Source organism: Phycodurus eques, chromosome 2 (genome assembly GCF_024500275.1).
Source record: "Phycodurus eques isolate BA_2022a chromosome 2, UOR_Pequ_1.1, whole genome shotgun sequence".
Classification (NCBI taxonomy): Eukaryota; Metazoa; Chordata; class Actinopteri; order Syngnathiformes; family Syngnathidae; genus Phycodurus; species Phycodurus eques.
Window position 1 is genome coordinate 21,660,106 of NC_084526.1, and position 22,006 is coordinate 21,682,111.

A 22,006-nucleotide genomic window follows, 5' to 3' on the forward strand; every position below is an offset into this window, starting at 1 on the left:
CCCTGTGTCGTCTCTGCAGGGTCGTGACTGCAGCAGCCTGGGTTCCTCTGGAGGGATTGTGTCGGGTGTGGTCTCAGGGGTCCCCCTCATTGTCAAGCAAAGAGCTTTACTCGGCTCAGATACAGTAGTGCTGCATTATTGATGGCTGGCGACCGATCCATAATGTATTCATTCATTTAGTTGAAAGCATCGTATTCAAGGGAATATGCTGCTGGCAGTTTCCCCCTTATACACACACACACACACAAACACACACGCACATGCACACACACACACACACAGACACACACACTGTTCAATAGCAGCAGCATGTCCATCAGTAATGTAAGGGTCAAGTCCAGTCCGCCATCTCAACCAGAAAACGATGTGGTTGGATAAAAAGCGCCTGCCTTCAACATTGCTTAATGCCGGTGGCTTTTTTTTGTTTGTTTTTTTGTTCAGAAATGGTTTATTCATGAGTATTTCATCTTCCACTCAACCCCGGTCCAGCCTTTTGTATTTACATTTTAGTGTCGTTAAATATCGCCTCAGAACAAGATGGATCTAAGGAGAATTTGGGTATTACTACGTTACATCTTCAGGAAAAAAATCCAGAAAAAGTTGCACACAAATGTCACCTGATCACAGTTGAACTCCAGTCGAACCTGTGACCTGAATACATAGGATTCAGGATGACCACTTGAGGGTGACAAATTTTGTCAGTTGACTCCCAAAATACCGTCAGTCATGCTACACGGCTAAATGTAGGCGGCACAGTGGGCGAGTGGTTATCACATCCTCCCCACAGTTCAGAGGCGAGGGGTTTCAATTTGGACCCCGGCCTCCCTGTGTGGATTTTGCCCGTTTTACTCGTGCTTGCGTAGGTTTTTTCCAGATACTCCAGCTTAACTCCTACATTGCAAAAACATGCATGTAAGGCTAATTGAGGACACTAAATTCACTAAACACTAAAATGTAAGTGTAAATGGTTGTTCATCTGTTTGTTTATATGTGCCCTTCGATTGGCTCCCGACCAATCCAATCCAGGGTGTATTCTGCATCTTGCCCCAATCATCAATTGGTCGATCACAAAATCTCAATAAAATCATTTATTTGCGGTTGTGGCAAAACCTTTAAGAGTACAAGGGGTTTGAATACTTTTTCAAGGCACTGTATGTTGTACAATATGACGTTAGCCTAATTGCATAGTTGCCAAAGTCATTTTTAACTTAATGTTACCATAACTATAAAAATAAATATCAATGTGTATGCTGAATGCAGCCCTGTGAGGGGCACATGCCAGTGAAAACTGTAGGCTGGTCCCAAGCCCGGATAAATGCAGAGGGTTGCATCAGGAAGGGCATCCGGGTTAAAACTTTGCCAAACAAATATGAGCATTCATCCAAAGAATTCTACACCAGATCAGTCGTGGCCTGGGTTAACAACGTCCAGCGCCGTTAACCTACAGGGCGCCGGTTGAAATTCAGCTACTGTGGGTAGCGAGGAGAGGTGGAAAGCGGGTTCTGAGGCAGTAAGAGAAGAGGAAAGCACAAGAACTGAATGTAGGGACTTTGAATGTTGGACTATGACAGGAAAAGCTCGGGGGTTGGCTGACATGATGCTTAGGAGAAAGGTTGATATATTGTGAGTCCAGGAGAGCAGGTGGAAAGGCAGAAAGGCTAGAAGTTTAGGGGCAGGGTTCAAATGATTTTACCATGGTGCAGAGGGGATGAGAAATGGAGTAGGGTTTATTTTAAAGGAAGAGTTAGCTAAGAATGTCTTGGAGGTATAAAGAGTGTCAGATCGAGTGATGAGGCTGAAACCTAAAATTGAGGGTGTTATGTATAATGTGATTAGTGGCTATGCCCCACAAGTAAGATGTGACCAAGAGGTGAAAGAGAAATTCTAGAAGGAGCTACACAAAGTAGTTCTAAGCATCCTAGACAGAGAGAGAGAGTCGTGATTGGTGCAAATTGTAATGGACATTACAATTTGCACCAACGAAACAGAAACTAGAAAGAGTACAACAGATGCATTATTTGCCTTGAGGATGTTGGAGAAATACGGAGAAGGTCAGAAGTAGCTACATTGTGTCTTTGGAGATCAAGAGAAAGCCTATGACAGAGTACCCAGAGAGGAACTGTGGTACTGCATGTGGAAGTCTGGCGTGGCAGAGAAGTATGTTAGAATAGTACAGGACATTCATGAGGGCAGCAGAACAGCGGTGAGGTGTGCTGTAGATGTGACAGAGGAGTTTATGGTGGACGTGGGACTGTATCATAAATCAGGTCTGAGAGCCTTCCCGTTAGCAGTGGTCATGGATAAGCTGACAGATGAGGTTACACTGGAATCCCCGTGGACCACGATGTTCGCAGATGACATTGTGAGTCGCAGTGAAAGTAGGGAGCAGGTGGAGAAACAGTTAGAAAGGTGGAGGCATGCACTGGAGAGGAGAGGAATGAAGATTAGCCGAAGTACGACAGAATATCCGTACATTAATGAGAGGGGTCGTGGGGGAAGAGTGAGGCTACAGGGAGAAGAGATAGTGAGGGTGTAGGACTTTATATACTTGGTGTCAACAGTCCAGCGCAATGGTGAGTGTGGTAAAGTGAAATGTGAAGAAACGGGTCCAAGCAGGTTGGAACGGGTGGAGGAAGGTGTCAGGTGTGTTATGTGACAGAAGAGTCTCTGCTAGGATGAAGGGCAAAGTTTATAAGACAGTGGCAAGGCTGTCCATGATGTACAGATTAGAGACAGTGGCACTGAAGAGACAATAGGAAGGAGGTGGCGGAAATGAAGATGTTGAGGTGCTCTCTAGGAGTGACCAGGTTGGATAAAATTAGAAATTAGCTCGGCAGAGGGCCAGCCAAGTTCGATGTTTTGAAGACAAAGTTAGACTTCGATGGTTTGGACACATCCAGAGGAGAGAGAGTGAGTACATTGGTAGAAGGGTGATAAGATGGAGCTGCTAGGCAAGAGACCTACAGGAAGACCAAAGAAAAAAGGTTGATGGATGTCATGAGTGAAGTCATGAAGGCAGTTGGTGTGAGAGAGGAGGAAGCAGGGGATAAGCATACATGGAAAAGGATGACACGCTGTAGCAACCCCTTACGAGACAAGCCGAAAGGACAAAAAGAAGAATGTGCTTGCTAGTTCTTTGTTTTTCTATATAGAATCTCAAGTCATCCAGGTCATGGTAATCCGTAAAAGTTGAATGGCAGCAAGTGGACACTTAAATTTGTTGTTGTTTTTTTGTTTTCTAAAAACATAAAAAAAGGACTTGTTATATTTTTTATTCTTGTTTTATGCAAGGCAATTATGCTATTAGGCTAACAATAAATAATAAATCATGTTTTTGTTGGTCATTTACCTGTTCACTTCAACATTAAAGTAAAATATCAAAATCGTCATAAAGTACTTGGACGCCAGACAACCATAACGTCATATTGATATTCTATTTCTTCCGCTAATGCTAATTATCCACAGTCAGCAGGTATGCGTGCAATGCATTTTTTACTTGGCTTGGCTCAATCCCAAAATGGCCGTCTGTCAGGTTTAACCAAAATAAATGATGCAAATGCCGTCTGAATGCGGTGGAACTCCAGATGAATGCGTGAAATCACAAAGGCCACTTGAGTGGGACAAAGTTGTTAAAAAAAAAGACAATTGGATTGGTCACGCAAGGGGGGTAAATAATAGCGATGTGACTGATTAGAATGTTTCGTAGAGAGCTTTCTGTTTTATTTTTAATCCACTGGGTGTTAAGCAAAAAAGGCCAATTCCGTCGGCCGAATTAGCGAGATAAAGGCGGGAAAGGCAAAGGACAATTCTGTAGCCTAATGACAGATTGCTATCTCGATGGGATCCGCTGTCTCACAGCAAGTGGCTTTATTTAATCGCTTGGATTGCTTTTTTAATTACGGATTTGTTATGTCCCGCCAGCTCGATATAAAGAATGGCTTCAGACAAGGAGGAGGAGCTTGAGTTAGAATAGCTCAGCATTATTGCCATCCTCGTGGGGTTATTAGCAACGCCGCTAAAACAAGCTCAAGCTGTATTTCCTGTACCCATTGTAACAAGTTATATTGTTAATGTCCCCCGCTATTTGCACGGGGCAGGGACCTAGCCGTTGAGAATAATGACTCTATTGCTGTCTCTGTTCCTTCAGCAAAAACCGCTGAAAATTGCCAGATCCTCCAAAAGTGTCACATTTAAACCAAAATGGCAGACAAGAAAGTGTGATTCACAGCAAAGGTTCTTTATTGATTTTTGTGTGCCCTCTAATGATGAACACTTGTGCCGGAGTTTGAACCATACATAAATGTTTTGTTTTTTTTTTGGGGGGGGGGAGGTGGACAATGTAGTCTTTGTCTAACCTAACACATGTTTTTTGTAAACATCAAAGACAATTTATAGTACTCTTGTACTTACCTAATGTTTGTTAAAAACAGGGACAATTTATAGATACCTGTTTTTTTTCCAACATTATTCAGAGGAACCCAATGTACATAAAAAGACAATTTCATAGTTACCTAACATGTTTTTTTAACAAAGAAAATACAGTATTTGACTTAAAGTATGCGTTTTTGTAAACATCAAAGATAATTTAAGAGTATTTGACGAACCTAACATACTGTAGCCGATTGTGACTTTCAGCTTGACCATCAAGACGTCGACAGGAAACATCCACAACAATTTAGAGTCTCACAGTAACCTAATGTGTCTTGTTGTAAGAATCAAAGACAGTTTTGCGTAACCTAATAACAAATTTTTTTGCAAACATCAAACACAATTGTGTTCTTTGACTAACCAAACACCTTTTTACATGGGACATTAAAATGTCTTTGATGCTTACTCAAAGACATTTTAATGTCTTCAGAAAACGTAATGTGTATTTTTGTAAACAACAAGGAATAGGGTCCCATGAACCTAATCAGAGGGGACGGAACAACTTCTGGAGTGTGGGAGCACTTCCAACAAAGAGGGCAACCATGCTCAGAAATAAAATATACTGTACAGCATTGATTTCAAAGGCAAGAATGCTTTAATCCATTAACAAAACATAGCAGACAGCACCAACAAAAATGTACAAGGTTCATTATAGTGTACAAAACTATTTAGAGGAAAAATTGTATACCATTAAATTAATGAGGTAAAACAAACGTCAAGAGAACATGAGCAGAAAATACGACACAGCAAAAGAAAACAATACTCAAGGGTACCGTTCTGTAATAAAAACCACTTAAATTTCCCTAAATAATGCATAATTATGATACTGATAAGCAACATATTGTAACGAGGTAAATGTTACAATATGCTTTGTTTACGCTTTGTAAATATTTGTAAAACAAGCTAAACATTGCTCTTTACTTTGATTTGTTCCTGCCTGTATTATGAGTGGGTGCCTTAGCTTACCTCAGGCAAGGTAGTTAGGTGTGCATTTTTTTATTTCATGAAAACATGACTGTGGGTTGTGTGGTAAACAGTGGCCTTCCAGTCAGGTTATTTGTGTATTTGCAAAGCATTACCCGCAACTTCTCCAATTGGCTGGCAACCAGTTCAGGGTGTAACGCACCTCTCTCGCACAAAGTCAATTGGGATAGGTTCCAGCACACCCGGCAACCCTGCTGAGGATAAGCGGTTCAGAAAATGTTCAACCTGTGTGAGATGCTAGTGTGTTCTTCTTGCTAATTCCTTATCAAACCTTCTTCTTTTGTAAGCCTAACGGGCCTCCAGTTTTCTTGTGCGATTCACGAGTGCCACAATGTGCTCATGTAGACTCCATCTAGTGCAATAAGTGCATGAAAACATACTTGTTGATAGGAGCAGAGGGCACATAAAAGTCAGGTCAAAAAGAGGGGGGACAGAGGTCCCAATGCCCGTGTGGTTTCGCCACCTCTTGACCTAATGTATTTGTTTATGTAAAAATATCAGGCAATTTAGATTCTTTCACTAACCTTAGTGTTGTAAACATGCAAGGCAATTGAGAGTCTCAACCCAGGGTACATTTGTGAACATCAGACACAATTAAGAATTAACTTCAATGAACTTAACACAGCGGTTTTTGTTAACAAAGGCAAAGTCTTTGATTAACCTAACATATATTTTACGTGTCTGTGTCCTCTGGTATAAAAACGGGCAGCATTATTAGGTCATGAAAATGTTATATGTCATAGTTTGTTTAGCGTTATTTTTGTACATGAAAACAAACAGTTTGGGAATGATTGACAGCCAGTAGAAAACCTTGTGACCAAGAGGACTACAAAACACAACACTCTGGGGAAATAGGATGGGCGGCTACATAACAAAGACATGCACCATCGCAGGCACACAACAAAAGCTCTTTTGGCCTGATCCAACTGAGTAAATCTCCAGTGAGAACGTTCCCCCGGCATCAAGGCCCTTAGTTCAAGCTGGGACAAATGGCGACGGCGGCAGTGGGATAGAGATTTAATCTGGGTGCCACTTTTCAGCGTGCCAGTCTGTCACTAGAGGAAAGTGAAGTTTAATGTACGTCACAGCTGCCCAAACAAGCGGACACTTAGCGACCAAATTCTTTTTTAAAAAGTTGCATGGAAATTTGTCAAATGGGAAGTAAAACATGAGATTTTACAAGTACAAAATGGAATATATAACAACGAGTATTCAGAATCAAATCGAATAGAATAGAACTTCATTGTCACTGTTACAGGAACAATGTACTGTAAATCCATGAGGCATCTCACAATTTACAGCGTTGAGGTAAAATTAAAAAAACAAAAAAACTAAGCATGCAATTATTTAAAAGGCACACTTATTTAAAGACCTTAGAGTTATTCACATTTGGGAGAATGTCCATATTATGATATGGTAGTAGTGCAATTATTTACATTCTGTTATTGCACAGAATTTTCTCAGACAGTATTGCACAGATCTTGTTCATTATATTGCACTTTTCTGTAAAGGGGGGTGTAGTCATTAGTTCTTACTGTGGAAGGTTAGGGGGTGGGGGACAGATGCATTTCACAGCTGGTGATAGAAACTGTTTTTGAGCCTCGTAGTTAATTGTGGTTGATTTAAGGCAGGAGCGGACTACAGACTGCTGTAGCGAGAGGTTAAATATGGTGGTGAAAACCTATGCTAGCTGGTCTGCGTATGCCTTAAGAACTCCTCCTGTGACCCCGTCTGGACCCACTGCTTTTCTGCTTTCTGCTTTGCAATTTGGCTTGTACCTGGTGTTCCTGCAGCTGGATGGGGGCTGTCCTGCTCCAAAAGGGCAGGGAAGGTGTGACTTCTACTGTTGCGCCGGTCAAACCGGGCCAAGAATTGCTTCAGGGTGTCCAGTGATGTACTGTTCGATGGGGCAAGTGTCATGCTGCTTGTCCTTGCAGCCGGTGCGTTCTTTAATCCTCTGCTACCTGTTCCTGGTGTTGCTGCTATACAAGTGTCCCTCGATGCGCTGTTTGTAGTTCCATTTGACCTTTTTGATGCCTTTGTTTAGAGACACCAATGTGGCCTGGGTCTCTTGAAGCAGCATTCCGTGCGCCGAGCACGGTCCGCATCTCAATGTTGAGCCCTGGTTTCAAGGAGGAGGATCTGTTTCCCTTTTATGCCCGAACAGTTTTACTGTGTCACAGCGGAGTTTTTAAGAAGCTGCTGTTGTTTCTTAGTATTATAATTGATATTTATTGAGAATCAGAGTTAATCAGTCGAACAGAAAAAAGTTTCTATAGGGGAGTGAGAGACGAAGACAAAAGGCAAAGCACTAATTGTAAACAAGATGAGAAAAGTAAATCATTACATATCTAGAACAATGAAACATTAGATATGAGTGTTGTATGGGGCTGTAGTGCTACAGCCTGTGAGGGAAGGACAGGAGAAGATAGAACAGGACAAGGACACGAGAAGAAGCATGCAGGACAAGGGTCGTGAACCCGGCTGTACAACTGAAGTGTGGTGGGAGTGACTATGTAAATTATAAAAGACTATAGGACGAGAGTGTGAGTGAGGGCATACCTAAGCACCGCGGAGGCTGAGGACCCCACCCAATCAATCGAGAGGTGTGAAAGGAGGGCAGATAGGGGCACCCAAAAAGGGAACGTTAAGGGGGGGGACCCAGGGTGCAGCCGCGGGGCTATTAGAAGCTATTCGTCAATAGCTTCTGTCTTTCTGTGTGGGTACAAGTGCGTGTTCTTATGGGTGTGTTTGCATTTGGGTTTTTGTGTGCTTCCTGCTATTCTAATAGTCTGTTTTTATCCCTGTGAAGCACTTTGAGTTGTGTTTTTTATGCATGAAAAGTGCTACATAAAATTTGATTGATGATCATCTCACCACTGTCTTCTAAACCTTCCACTTCATCCGAGCAGAGACGAGACTATCACATAGCACACCTGACACTTACACCTGTTCCAACCTGCTTGGATCAGTTTCTTCACTTCCTTACCACACTCACCATTGCCCTGGACTGTTGACCCTAATTTAAAGTCCTGCATCTTCGCTATCTCTTCTCCCTGTAGGGTGATTCTTCTCCATCCATCCCTCTCATTCATGCACATATATTCTGTATTACTTCGGCTAAACTTCATTCATGTCCCTTCTAGCACATGCCTCCAATGTTCTAAATGTTCCTCCATCTTCACCCTGCATTCACTGCAGATCACAATGTCATCTGCAAACATCATGGTCCATGGGGATTAAAGTCTAACCTGATCTGTCAGCCTATTCATCACTATTGCAAAGAGGAATGAGCTGATCCCTGGTGCAGTCCCACCTCCACCTTCAACTCCTCTGTCACACCTACAACACACCTCACCACTGTTTTGCTGCCCTCATACTGTACATGTCCTATACTATTCTAACATACCTATCTGCCACTCCAGACTTCTTCGTGTAGTCCGACAGTACCACAGTTCCTCTCTGGGTACCCTGTCACATGGTCTTTATCTAGCGCTACAAAGACAATGGACCTTCTTCTAACCTTCTTCGACTATGAACACTCTCAATGCAAATAATGCATCTGTGATACTCTTCCTAGGCAGGTTAGGCTTTAGTTCTTTGAAGCAGCTCCTTCATAAATATGCTTTGATTGGCAAATTATACGTGTTTTTTTTCTTATTGTCCATTCATCCGAATGCAACATTAAGCTGTAACAATTTAACAGTCCCTGTGATTGGCTGGCGACCAGTTCAGGGTGTACCCCGCCTCTCGCCCGAAGATAGCTGGGATAGCTCCAGCACGCCCGCTACCCTTGTGAGGATAAGCGGTACAGAAAATGGATGGATTGATGGAACTTAACACTCCTTCTCCTCTTTTCCTACCAAAAAAGAGAAGACACACCAGACACTGGTGTATTCAATGAACCGTGTATGTTTGTTACCATCGGAGCCAATGGCATTTCTTCAGTTAACCAGTTCAGTTGTTTTTTTCCGTAAAAATCAAAGACAATTTTGGTCTGACATACATATTTTTCTAATTTTAAAGACAATTTAGACAAATCTGACATTCACATTTTCGGAAACTGCTAAAACTATTTAAGTCTTCAATGAACCTAACAATGTGTTTTTGTTAATATCAAATAATTTAATCTTCAACCCACCGAAAATGGAAGCCAATGACATTGCGTCCTGACCTGACAAGAATTTAAACCCAGAACCTTTTGCTGTGAGGCAGCTGTGATAATCACTTCATCACTTGCCTCCACACACTTATTCTTCTCTTCTTGTTCTTGTCCTCTTCTTGTCCTCATCTCCTCACACAAAAGCAGGCCATCGTCGGCCCCCCCTCTAATCTCTCTGCAATCCTCCCACATGGCTAATGGCTACTCTGTGCTTTATTTGTGTGCCAAGAAGACAATGTGACAGTCACAAAGCACGTTTCAGTTTTTATTATCGCACAGCCGGGACATGATTGGTTAAATCAAGTGATTATTTGGAACACAAAATCTTTGTCACCATGATGGCAATGAAGAGGAAATGACTATTAAACGCATGTTTGATGCAATAGCGCGCCATGTTCTCACTGCTGCTTTTCTCGCGGTTGTTCCATTTGTCAGTGCGACTACTCTGCTCGGGATGCCGTTGCAAAATTGCTTTGAAGAGGTGCCAGATCCAGTGCCCAAAATGGCTGCGCCGCGAGGAAGCAAAGTGACACTAGCGTTCGTCTGCCTGACGAAGAGCCCATTTAGCTGCTCAAACATGAGTGACTCACTAGTTACCACGCTCGGTAATCATGAATAATTCTCATCCCCGACCTCGTCGACACCTTCGCTTCCTGAGCTGAAGGTGTCGGGAGCCTCAGTTGAGAAGATTCACAGTGGGGGTGGATTTTTGCACAGCAGTCCTCCGCTATGATAATTCTTTGTCATATTTAATGTATCCACTGTCTGTGTTTTTGTAAACCTCAAAGACACCTAACCTAATATGCCTGAGTTGTTAGCATATTTGCATATATAGTATATTCTTGTACCACTTGACCACTGCTGAGAAGAACTGAATTTTACGTTAAGACAAACCCTTCAAACGGGGGGTAAAAACATAAATGCAAACAAATGTGGATTGACACCAGTGACAAGTGACGGGATTTTACCTCGGGCACATCTGTCTCTCACTAAACCCTTGCTGGTTTCTTTTCAGTGATCAACACATGAGACTGAGTCATAAAGTTTGCGTCAGTGGGCACAAACACAGTGCACAGATGGAGGAGAAAGCAGAGATTGTGGAAGTTGACTCAAAAATCCACAATGGGAAGAATGTGATTAAAAATATTCCTCTGGGCTATTTCCTTCCTCTTGTATAATAAAACATGTCAGCAGGATCAAAATGGGTAACATTTAACAGCTTGCAACCAATCTAAACATCGTTTAACTACACGCAAGGTCAACAACTCGACCATCCACCTTTTGTTTTTTGTGGGAGAGGCAATTGGGTTGTTTCACTAACCTAACCTGATGTTTTTTTTTTTTTTTACCTTCGATGAACCCCCATTCATTTAACATTAACATGTTGTTAATTAAACATCAAAGAGTAACCTAACGTTTTTGTAAACATCAAAGACGGTGTTCAATTAATTTAGCGTACATATTTGTAAACATCAAAGATGATTTAGAGTAACCTAAACTGTTTTCTTGTAGCTTTTTCGTGAGCATCAAAGACAAGTTGAGTCCTCTCTAAAGCTAATGTACTGTACATGTTTTTGTTAGCATTAAAGTCTATTTAATCTTTTATGAACCTACTGTACTTGTTTTGTAAACATAATAAATACAATATATTCTTCATTGAACCTAATGTATCCTACATTTTTGTTAACATCAAGGCGAGTATAGTCAATGAATTTAACGTGCATATTTTTTGTAAACATCAAAGTCAATATAGTGTTCTATTAATCAAATGCACATGATTTAGTAAGCCTCAAAGACAATATAGTCTTCAATGAACCTCACACCATACGTGTTTTTGTAAACATCAAAGACATAGTCTTCAATCAACCTAACGTTTTTGTAAACATTAAAGACGATAGTCTTCAGTGTACATGACGTGTTTTTGTATACATCAGACAATGAGGCTATGATCTCACTGCAGGTCAATTACGAATTTTTATTAATTTTTTTCCCCCCCAATGTGACGCATCTGATTTTTTTCATATCAGTATGAATGGTAGAATTCCGATTTTTTTTTTCATACCCGACACAGGCCTCTTTCATATGTGGATATTGTTGAAGCTGGGGAAAAATATTAGCCAAAAGTATTAATACCAACCAAATGGGAATTCTTTTATGTGATGAAAGACCACGGAAGTTCCTGGAGACCAAATTTTCAGTTGCCTGTCGTTTATTGGCAAGGAGTAACAACGCGTTGGAGACAGATAGTTTCACAAGTGGCGCAACTAAGTGTCCGTCTAAACCAAGAAGCACTATCTTATACTCTGAGTAGGGGATGGGGTGGAATGTGTTTTTGTAAACATTCAAGACAATTTGAGTCAAGATTCAGAAACTGTTATATAACGAATCTAATGTAGATATTACTTTTACTAATCCTAACACTTGTCTCACTCCTCCCATCCTCCTCAGTTTTTTTCAAAAAGAGCTCATTATGAAATGTCCCATTGTGGCATTGCCATGCCACCAATATAAGGGGGAAGAAGAGATTTGCTACCCCGGCTTTTTTATTTCCACATTCCAATTGTTGGGGAGTCAAAGCGGGATTAAAGAGAGTCTTCCGCAGTTTGACTACATTGTTTATACTTGTCGTGTGTCAGGTATTTGAGCTTTTATATGAACTACATACGCACCAGCAGGAATTCTTAATATGAAAATAGACGGCTTAAGGATCAAACAGCATTTCATTTGATCAACTGACTCATTGACTTGCGTGGACGTTCATAATTGTCAACTGGACTTCAAACCTTTAATACCACTGACAAATTAGTTTTTCAACGGGTAGGCGTGGAAGAAGATCTCACCCAACTAGTCTTTGAAATTCAAGCTTCTACATAATTGTACTGACAAACAAACACCAGTAGCTAGATGGTGGTGTTGGATCGATTTGGATTTGAGATCAAGACAGCTTTTGAGTGTGGGGGTGAATCTCAGCATATCATGTCGATTAAGAGGGAGAGAAATGCCACGTTTTGGAGAGGTTTAGGCTCTTGACACTTGAACCAAGTATGTAAAGCAAATGTAGGATATAAACAGAATATGTGTGACAGTAGGTAGTAAAAAGTGTGTTGTGATTGTGAAAAACGATGACGCAGTTCAGTATGTGAAAGAGGAACACTGTAAGAAATTCTCAGCGAGGACCGAATGTTACTCAGCAAGGAAAACGTCCAGATGGAATTCATTTTTTCCAGTTCTTTTAATGTTTGGTGGTGATCTTGTGTCCAAATATGAATCCTGATCCACTAAATTTGTCTTTTGAGTATTTAATACAACAAAATCAAGTATACAGATTTGCAAGGTATATGGTCGAGTCGAAGCATACAGCATGCTGTTCTGTCTTCCTTCACTCATGGAATCCGGAAGCTGAGTGGCTCCTCTTTTCAGATTACCGTCAGTTCCTTCAGCGGCTCCTTATCAAACTGGTTCTCGCCTGTTCTCAGTCTGAATGTTATCAGTATGTCTGTGTTGCAGGTGTGTGTGGGGGGGTGGGGGTGGGGGTGGGGGGTAGGATGGGGGGATGGGGGGGGGGGGGTCCTAATGTCCTGTAAGCAGCAGCATAGAAATATATCTTAAAAAGGCCTGACATTCAATTTCAGCCATACGGTGAGTGAGTAAGCGCCGCCCATGGCACGTTTCTTAGTTGTATATCTGTAAATAAATTATTTTGCCAGCAAAAGCGCTCAGTCTTGATTTTTTTGTTTTATAGTTTGACGTGTCACAAAAGCAAAAAAATATTAGCGTCAAAGTCACTGTCCTTCTTGACATGTTTCTTTACAAAAACGTTAGTTTTTTTCCCTCTTTTTGCTAAAAAAGCTGCATCCCCCCCCCCCCCCCTGAAATCAGCACGTTCTACTGCTGATTACTAAGGAACAGAAAAAAGATAGAAACCAACTTTTTTTCTCATGAAAGAAGACATTACTCTTTCTTTTGGTAGATTCAGTGTTTATATTGTGGAAGAACAATATTCTGAGGGTCTTGGCAGAAAAAATGCTGTAAAATGGCTGGCAATATAAGGAACTGTTTTAAAACGGCTGGCAGTGAATGAGTTAATTGACTGAAAGGAATCCATTTTTTTGCTAGTCAGCAAGCTACCCAGCGAGCAACATTCAGAGTAGCCTTCTCTATATCATCAAATAATTTTTCAACATATTGTCATTAAAAATTGCATTTTATTGTAAATTTTTAGAAAGAGGTCTAAGGCCTGAGCTAAGTCCTGTTAGCCATCATTGAAGAAGACTGAAAAAGGGCAGAATGTTATCTTTTTTTTTAAATATTGTGATGTAATATCTTGTTTAATTGTATACTTTTAATAAGTGTTCTTAAAGGGTCTTAAAATATATACAACCCCAATTCCAATGAAGTTGGGATGTTGTGTTAAACAAATAAAAACCAAATACAATGATTTGCAAATCACGTTCAACCTATATTTAATTGAATACACAACAAAGACAAGATATTTAATGTTCAAACTGATCAACTTGATTGTTTTTAGCAAATAATCATTAACTTAGAATTTTAGGGCTGCAACACGTTCCCAAAAAGCTGGAACAGGTGGCAAAAAAGACTGAGAAAGTTGAGGAATGCTCATCCAACTCCTGTTTGGAACATCCCACAGATGAACAGGCTAATTGGGAACAGGTGGGTGCCATAATTGGGTATAAAAGGAGCTTACCTTAATTGCTCAGTCATTCACAAGCAAAGATGGGGTGAGGTTCACCTCTTTATGAAACAAGTGTGTGACAAAATAGTCGAACAGTTTAAAGACAATGTTCCTCAACGTACAATTGCAAGGAATTTAGGGGTTTCATCATCTACGGTCCATAATATCATCAAAAGGTTCGGAGAATCTGGAGAAATCACAGCATTTAAGCGGCAACGCCGAAAACCAACATTGAATGCCCGTGACGTTCGATCCCTTAGGCGGCACTGCATCAAAAACCGACATCAATGTGTAAAGGACATCACCTCATGGGCTCAGGAACACTTCAGAAAACCAATGTCAGTAAATACAGTGCGGCGCTACATCCGTAAGTGCAACTTGAAACTCTACTATGCAAAGCAAAAGCCATTTATCAACATCACCCAGAAACGCCGCCGGCTTCTCTGGGCCCGAGCTCATCTAAGATGGACTGATGCAAAGTGGAAAAGTGTTCTGTGGTCCGACGACTGTGGACGTTGTGTCCCCTGGGCCAAAGAGGAAAAGAACCATCCTGACTGTTATGGACGCAAAGTTCAAAAGCCAGCATCTGTGATGGTATTGGGCTGTGTTAGTGCTAATGGCATGGGTAACTTACATATCTGTGAAGGCACCATTACTGAAAGGTACATACAGGTTTTGGAGAAACATATGCTGCCATCCAAGCAAAGTCTTTTTCATGGACACCCCTGCTTATTTCAGCAAAACAATGCCAAACCACATTCAGCATGTGTTACAACAGTGTGGCTTCGTAGTAAAAGAGTGCGGGTACTAGACTGGCCTGCCTGCAGTCCAGACCTGTCTCCCATTGAAAATGTGTGGCGCTATATCCATCCATCCACTCCCGCTTCTCCTCACTAAGGTCGCGGGAGTGCAGGAGCCTATCCCAGCTATCTTTGGGCAGGAGGCAGGGCTACACCCTGAACTGGTTGCCAGCCAATCGCAACGTCTGCTAGCCTCTCAAGAAGAGAGCTTTGAAAATAATGTGATATGTTTGTATTTTTTGCAAAGTGGCCTGAGCAAGGTCTAAAATTTGGCTTCCTCTGCTTCCGTTCTGTTGCTACCTAGCTATGTTGCGCTAACTCCTCACTCAAGATTTACAAATGGCACATTGTGTATTAATTTTTAATATACTTTTAGATTCTTTCTCTTCTGCCACACAACTGCCATCCTTGTTATGTTAGCGTTTTGCTCACACTGTCCAATCAGCTGCAGTAACTACTAAGTTCATTGTGGCTTTTTGCTTGTTGGTTCTTATTCCAAACATATTTTTGTTATATGGAGTTGAGTATTGTAGCAATGCTGTTTCTGTGTGTAAAAAGGTCACTCAGTGTTCTGCCCTCTCTCCTGACGTGCTAGTGGTTCAACATATTAAGCGCAGAGACATCATCCTTAAGCGGGAACTCGGCGAGGGAGCCTTTGGAAAAGTCTTCCTGGCTGAATGTTACAACCTGAGTCCCACCAAGGACAAGATGCTGGTGGCTGTCAAGGTATGGCTTACAGTTTGTATGGGTTTGCATGATGCCAGTTAGCAGAAATTATCAACTAGCAAGTTGTGAGCCAATCCACTTTATTTATATAGCACAATTGGAAAAAAAAACAAGGTTCCCAAAGTTCTGTACAACGGAATAAAAACAAAGCAAAAATACAAAATAAGGGTGAAAACAATAAAATAAAATGATGTTTTTAAGAAAATACATAAAATGAAGCAGGTAAAATCTAAATCAAATAAAATGCACTGCACACACAACACATATACATCACATCAGACACGCTAACGGCTAAGAATGTAGGGGTGCAGCAGCTCAGAGAGGTACGGTGGGGCAAGGTCATTCAAGCCTTTAAAAGCAAATAAAATAATTTAAAATGATCCTCAAACAAACAGGCAGCCAGTGGAAAGAAGCTAAAATAGGTGTTATACTGTATGCTCATACTTTGTTGTGCCAGTTAAAAGACGAGCCGCAGCATTTTGAACCAATTGCAGATGAGCAGTGGAGGACCCACTAACCTCCATATATAGTGCATTGCAGTAATACAGCCGAGGGGTCACAAAGGCGTGGATTACTATTTCAAATTGTGCATGTTATGGGTGGGAGAATGGTAAATGTGGACAGTCATGTGAAAAGAAAACAAAGTATTATGACAAAAAAGTCACTGTTATGCAAACCTTTTGTGTTTGCAAAAATTAATGCCTTATCTCTAATAGACACCTGGTTCCCTTTGTGATTGAGTAAACAAACCTGGCAGTGTTTTATGACTAAAGACTGCAGGGGAAAAAGTAATAATAAACACCTTACCACTAATCGATGCCTAATCCCCTCTGCAGTTGAATAAATAAATGCCACCAGTAGGTAAATAATAAAAGACTCTAGGGGAAAAATGTACTAATAAACACTTGACCCTAAAAGACATCTCGTCCTCTCTGCGATTGTGTAGTGTGATTGTTGCCTCAGCCTCCGTCATTTGCTTTGCTGTTTTTTTGCTTAGGACAAAGCAATTAAAGCAAAGCAATTTGTCAGCATCCATGCATCCATCCATTTTCTGAGCCGCTTCTCCTCACTTGGGTCGCGGGGGGTGCTGGAGCCTATCCCAGCTGTCATCGGGCAGGAGGCGGGGTACACCCTGAACTGGTTGCCAGCCAATCGCAGGGCACATAGGAACAAACAACCATTCGCACTCACAGTCATGCCTACGGGCAATTTAGAGTCTCCAATTCATGCATGTTTTTGGGATGTGGGTGTCCGGAGAAAACCCACGCAGGCACGGGGAGAACATGCAAACTCCACACAGGCTGGGCCGGGGATTGAACCCGGGTCCTCAGAACTAGTGAGGCTGACGCTCTAACCAGTCGTCCACCGTGCCGCCGCTTTGTCAGCATCTTGGTGCCAAACTATGTTAAAGTGAGTTGAAGCGCTGACTTTAGACAAAAGTAGTGCTTTGCTGCCATCTTGTGGCATTTATAAGAAATTATAAACCATTTTAGGGAGGGTTCAATCACTCAAAGATTTGCCCTATATGTGGCAGGGCTCTGTCCCTATCCTTTGTGCACGGGGGGGGGGTCACAAAATCATAATAATCAAGTTTGTTAGGGTTAGGGCTAGGGTTCGAGTGGGATTATTAATAACGCCGCCACACTGAAGTCAGATACTTCTTTTCCTGCCTGGAAGCAGTAGGTTGTGTTCTACCTGAATGCAGCAGCCAATCATATTGCAGTGGAGCATGCCCTGCCTAAAACCTGAGTGGGATTCATAATAACACCTTCCATTTGGATAAACACTGCCTGCCACCTTATGCTGAAATACTGTATCCAGATAGCCAAATCTGAAAATAATAAAAATGGGGAGCTACAGTATCTGCATGGTCCTTGTCAGCAGATTTTGAAGTGTTCCGCCACTTCAGTGTTTGTCTCCCCCCCCATCCTCACCTGACAAAAACGACACAGTGACACGAGCGATCGCTCATTAGCTCACGCAAGCTTTTAGGGCTTGACTTGACGCAACTTGTCGCGAAATTGTCCTTGGCAGATCCCCGCAGCCGAATTTGAATCAGGGTGACACCGCATTAAAGTGTGCCAACTCAGCAAACCCGATTAAAGACGTCAAAACATCTTGACCTTGACGGCAGAAGATGAAGAGCATCCGCTGTTGTCCGTAATATGTGGTTTGTACATGCAGGGTTATTTTTGGAAGCGTTTTTAAGGTCAACAATGGAAAAAAAAAAATCACACCGCCGCTTTTGCCTCAATTTATTGTGGCACTTGAGCACTTGGCAGGTATTTTTCTTGGAGGGCTGCCCAGTCCAGACACATTTCCTTAAGAGTGCACTTTGATTTGATAATAGAATTTTATTGTCATTTTACCTACTCGGCCCATACATTTTCCCGCCGTCTTCACAACGTATTTTCATCCCAAGGTCTTTTGAGTCGCGTGAGCCGAGGCCGCAATAACCGGTGTTTTTTTTTTTTTTTTTTTTTAATGTTTTCGTTTTCTATACATCATGTGCGGTGAGCTTTAAAAGGTGGGCCTACGGGCTCAATCAGGTCTTATTATTGCCGGCACACCTGCAGCTCTCAAAAAGCAGAGAGCCGCTAAGAATTAAGAAGAAGAAAAAAAACTGTTACTACAGGTTCACTAAGTCGATATGGCATTCATTTTCACTCAGGAAAAAAAAAATTTCACCAACACGAAGCAACAATCGGGAATTTTATGGCAGGTGATTTATTGATTTTGTTTTTTTTCCTCTCTCCTTTCCTCTCTGTTGCAGACCAGCCTTGTTCAAACAAGTGCACACAAAAAACACATCATTTAGGTTCTTAATTATATCCTCAACCTTGCACAATATAAATACAAAAGACTGGAATAGAAAAGAATCCACTGTAAAAAATAAATAAATACATATATATGTATGTATATATATATATTGCCCATTTAGTCATGCACGGGCATAAAGTATGTATCCTATGACAAATGCAATGGTTCTTCTGTCCTTTTTTCCTGATGACTACCAAATTACACAATAGAAATACAGACTAGAATTAATAAACAGTAAAAAAAAGTTTATGCTTGTCCCACGCAGGCACATGCGAACCCGTAATCTACGTGTTCTATGAGGAACGCAATAACTCCTCTCGCCAGTTCAATGATAGATGCGACCTTGCACTTAAAAAAAACCCCAGAAAGACTAGAAATAATGCACAGTAAAAAAAAAAAAAAAAAAGACCACAGCACCAGGGGTGCTGGGATTCATTTAAGGGATGCTTCAAATCAGCACCCCCAAAAATGGGCTAGAAACGCCTTGGGGGGGGGGTGATGCGATGCGAGTACACATTTTATTTTTGTAATTATAGTTTAGTGCTTTTGATATTGTTTTGGCCAGCAGAGAAGGGCTTGAAGGCCCTGACTCTACGCCACTGATGTTAAGTGTCCATGTGCTTTTGGAAAGCATTTACTCGCCCAATATGCAAAAACAACAATAAGTGTTGCTACAGTCAATCTATCTGTCTGTCTGTCTCTCTGTCTGTCAAGCCGTCCATCCCTCCCGCCCTTGCAGCACGGTAAACAAGTGTTTAGCGCGTCACAGTTCTGAGGTTTTGGATTCTGGGTGCTTCGGGTTCCTCCAAAACTGTGAATTTTAAACATTCATAAGACGGAAAAGACCCAGACAATTAAATATAAATATATGAACTTGTATTGATATTTAATTTATTTTGCCATTGTGAGCATATTTGGTATTTGAGTAATGCAAAGGTTATTGAACGTAATCAAGGTACATTACTTTAATAATATGGTACTTGAATTAAATTACTAACCACATTTTATTAACAGGTGACTTGTAACGGTATCGAAATACATTTGTATAGTAACCCTCTTAACCCTATATTTCTGTTAAGAGTTTTTAAGAGAAGTGTACTTGAGAATTGTGCGCTTTTTTACATCTTTACTTAACTGTATTTGGCATGTCAAGTCTGCACTAAGTAGCTCATTTAATGTGGCTTCAAGTACAATACTATTTAAGTTATTGTTCAAGTTGATGATGTCATTCTGTAACTTGTGTGGCATGTATTACCAAGTAATGTGTACGGTTACGCTAATGCTCTTTTTGTACTGTGGATAAGTGATACAGTATTCCTGCCACTCAGGAGCTGCTGAAAGTAACTAAAAGAGTTACTTGCAATCTAACTTAGTGACTTTTTGCAATCAAGTCCTCACTTAAGTAACTAAGTTACTTTTAAACTCAAGAAATCAGTAAAGTGACAGTTACTTTTTCAAGGTAACTTTGGCAACACTGCTTACATCCATGATGAGGCTGCCTGCCTGTACACGCATCCACACACATGCAAACATACATGCACGCATGCACAGACAAACAATCGTAGCTTCATTGGGCATCCATTCAGTGAGCAAGTTAGTAGCACCTTGGCTTATACAGTATATCAACACATGCACATGGCAAAAGCTTGTTTCTCTCATTCCAACTCAAAAAGGACAGTGACCACTTGTAACATTTCCTAGCCAGAAACAAACGTCAGCTACCTCCTAGCTAACAACATGAACAGTGACCTACAGTTAAATGCAGCAAAAATGAGTCCCATTTATAGACCAACACATGATTACAGATCATGTGTTGGTATAGACTGGAAGAAATTAAGAAATTTCTGGTTTCAGCAAGGTAGGAATCTACTCACTTTAAGGAAGGTATGTACTGCGTAGCTACTTCGCCGCTGTCAGTATACAGTCAAAGCAAGGTGAGAGGGAGGGGCTGGATTACTTTCATTTTGTTGTTAAAATATTGCATTTCAACTAAGTACTATATAGTTCTTAAAGTTTTTAGCTTGGTTAAAAAAGGACAGAGTAAAAAAATAAATAAATCTAAAGATATCTCAAATTATGGGGTTGCTTTTATTCACTTCAGGGGTGCTTCAGCACCCGCAAATATGGGTAAGACACGCCACTGCTCAGTACCTTTCGACATGTAAGGGTGACACCATGTACTGTATATGTCGGATTCTTCCTCTTGCCAGGTTATTCGTGATAACTGCCACATTTCACAGTAGAATCCAGGTCAATAACTAGAAATAACTAGAAATGATCCATGGAGTCAAAAAAATTAGTGGATGGCATTCTTAAAATTATTATCGTGAACTTGCACATTAGCGCAGTAGTTGCAAGCATGAGTGGCTAGTTTGCAAACTTGGTTCTTACAAGAAAGACAATTTATTGTAGTGTCATTATTCAATAAATCGTTACCCCTAATTGATGCTGTAGAAGCCCATAAGATAATAACAGCCCATAACGTAATAACGTCCTATAACGTAATAAATTTGCCCTTTTTAAAATGTAATTGACCCATTTCGTAATAACTGGGCAATTACTGTACGTAATAAAAGTTCTGAACCGGAGTCCTGAACATGGAGAGAGGGAGCGACAGACTGAGATGGAGAGAGTATGGGTTAAATAAAGTGATATTAGTATATTATTACATATATATATATATATATATATTTTAATTTATTTATTTATTATTATTATTATTTTTAACAGGCCAATAATGTTATAACCAGACAGTAACGTAAAATGTTATTACATTATTGGCCAAAAGTTATGACATTATAGGTTCAGGATTTTTATTACGTTATTGGCCAGTTATTACGTTATGGGCCTATTACATTTTAAAAAGGGCACATTTCCTACGTTATGTCTCCTCTGCAGTTGAGTAAATAAATGCAGCCAGCCACTACATGAGGAAAAACGATATCCACATGGCCATCGTAAAAGAACACTATTGTGTTTCCACTAATTGTGTTTATTAGCCTTATTGCTATTGAAACCTAGTCCACTCTGTGGTTGACTAAATAAGTGCAACCGGTCTATGCTTGGACGAAATCAGGATATTTTTTGGGTACAAACAAAAGCCTTTACCCTACTCTAAATACAAAATACAACTATAAAGTACTGAAGCCGGAAAATCAAATATTATTAAAAGTATTATAAGCTCTAAATTCAGGGACAAAAGTTAAATTAAAGGCACATTGTCACGCTAAGGTTTTAACTGGACACAGAAGCAAGCTGAGAGGGTTGTGGTGAAAGGTTGATTGAAGAGGATATCAAGGTGAATCCCTGGGGAGTATTGGCAGGTCGTCAGAACAGGGAATGTGCGGCATGCGGTGGCGTGAGCAGGTACATGGCTTGGCGGCAAGGTGA

General features: G+C 40.9%; 1 protein-coding gene across 1 annotated transcript in view; it reads left to right on the forward strand.

The window, feature by feature from the left end:
• ntrk3b (neurotrophic tyrosine kinase, receptor, type 3b) overlaps positions 1–22,006 on the forward strand; it is a 342,714-nt gene that overhangs the window by 270,120 nt on the left and 50,588 nt on the right. Inside the window, exon 13 of the mRNA XM_061669747.1 lies at positions 15,666–15,796. Coding sequence (XP_061525731.1) covers positions 15,666–15,796 — 131 coding nt within the window. The remainder of the gene's footprint in view (positions 1–15,665; positions 15,797–22,006) is intronic.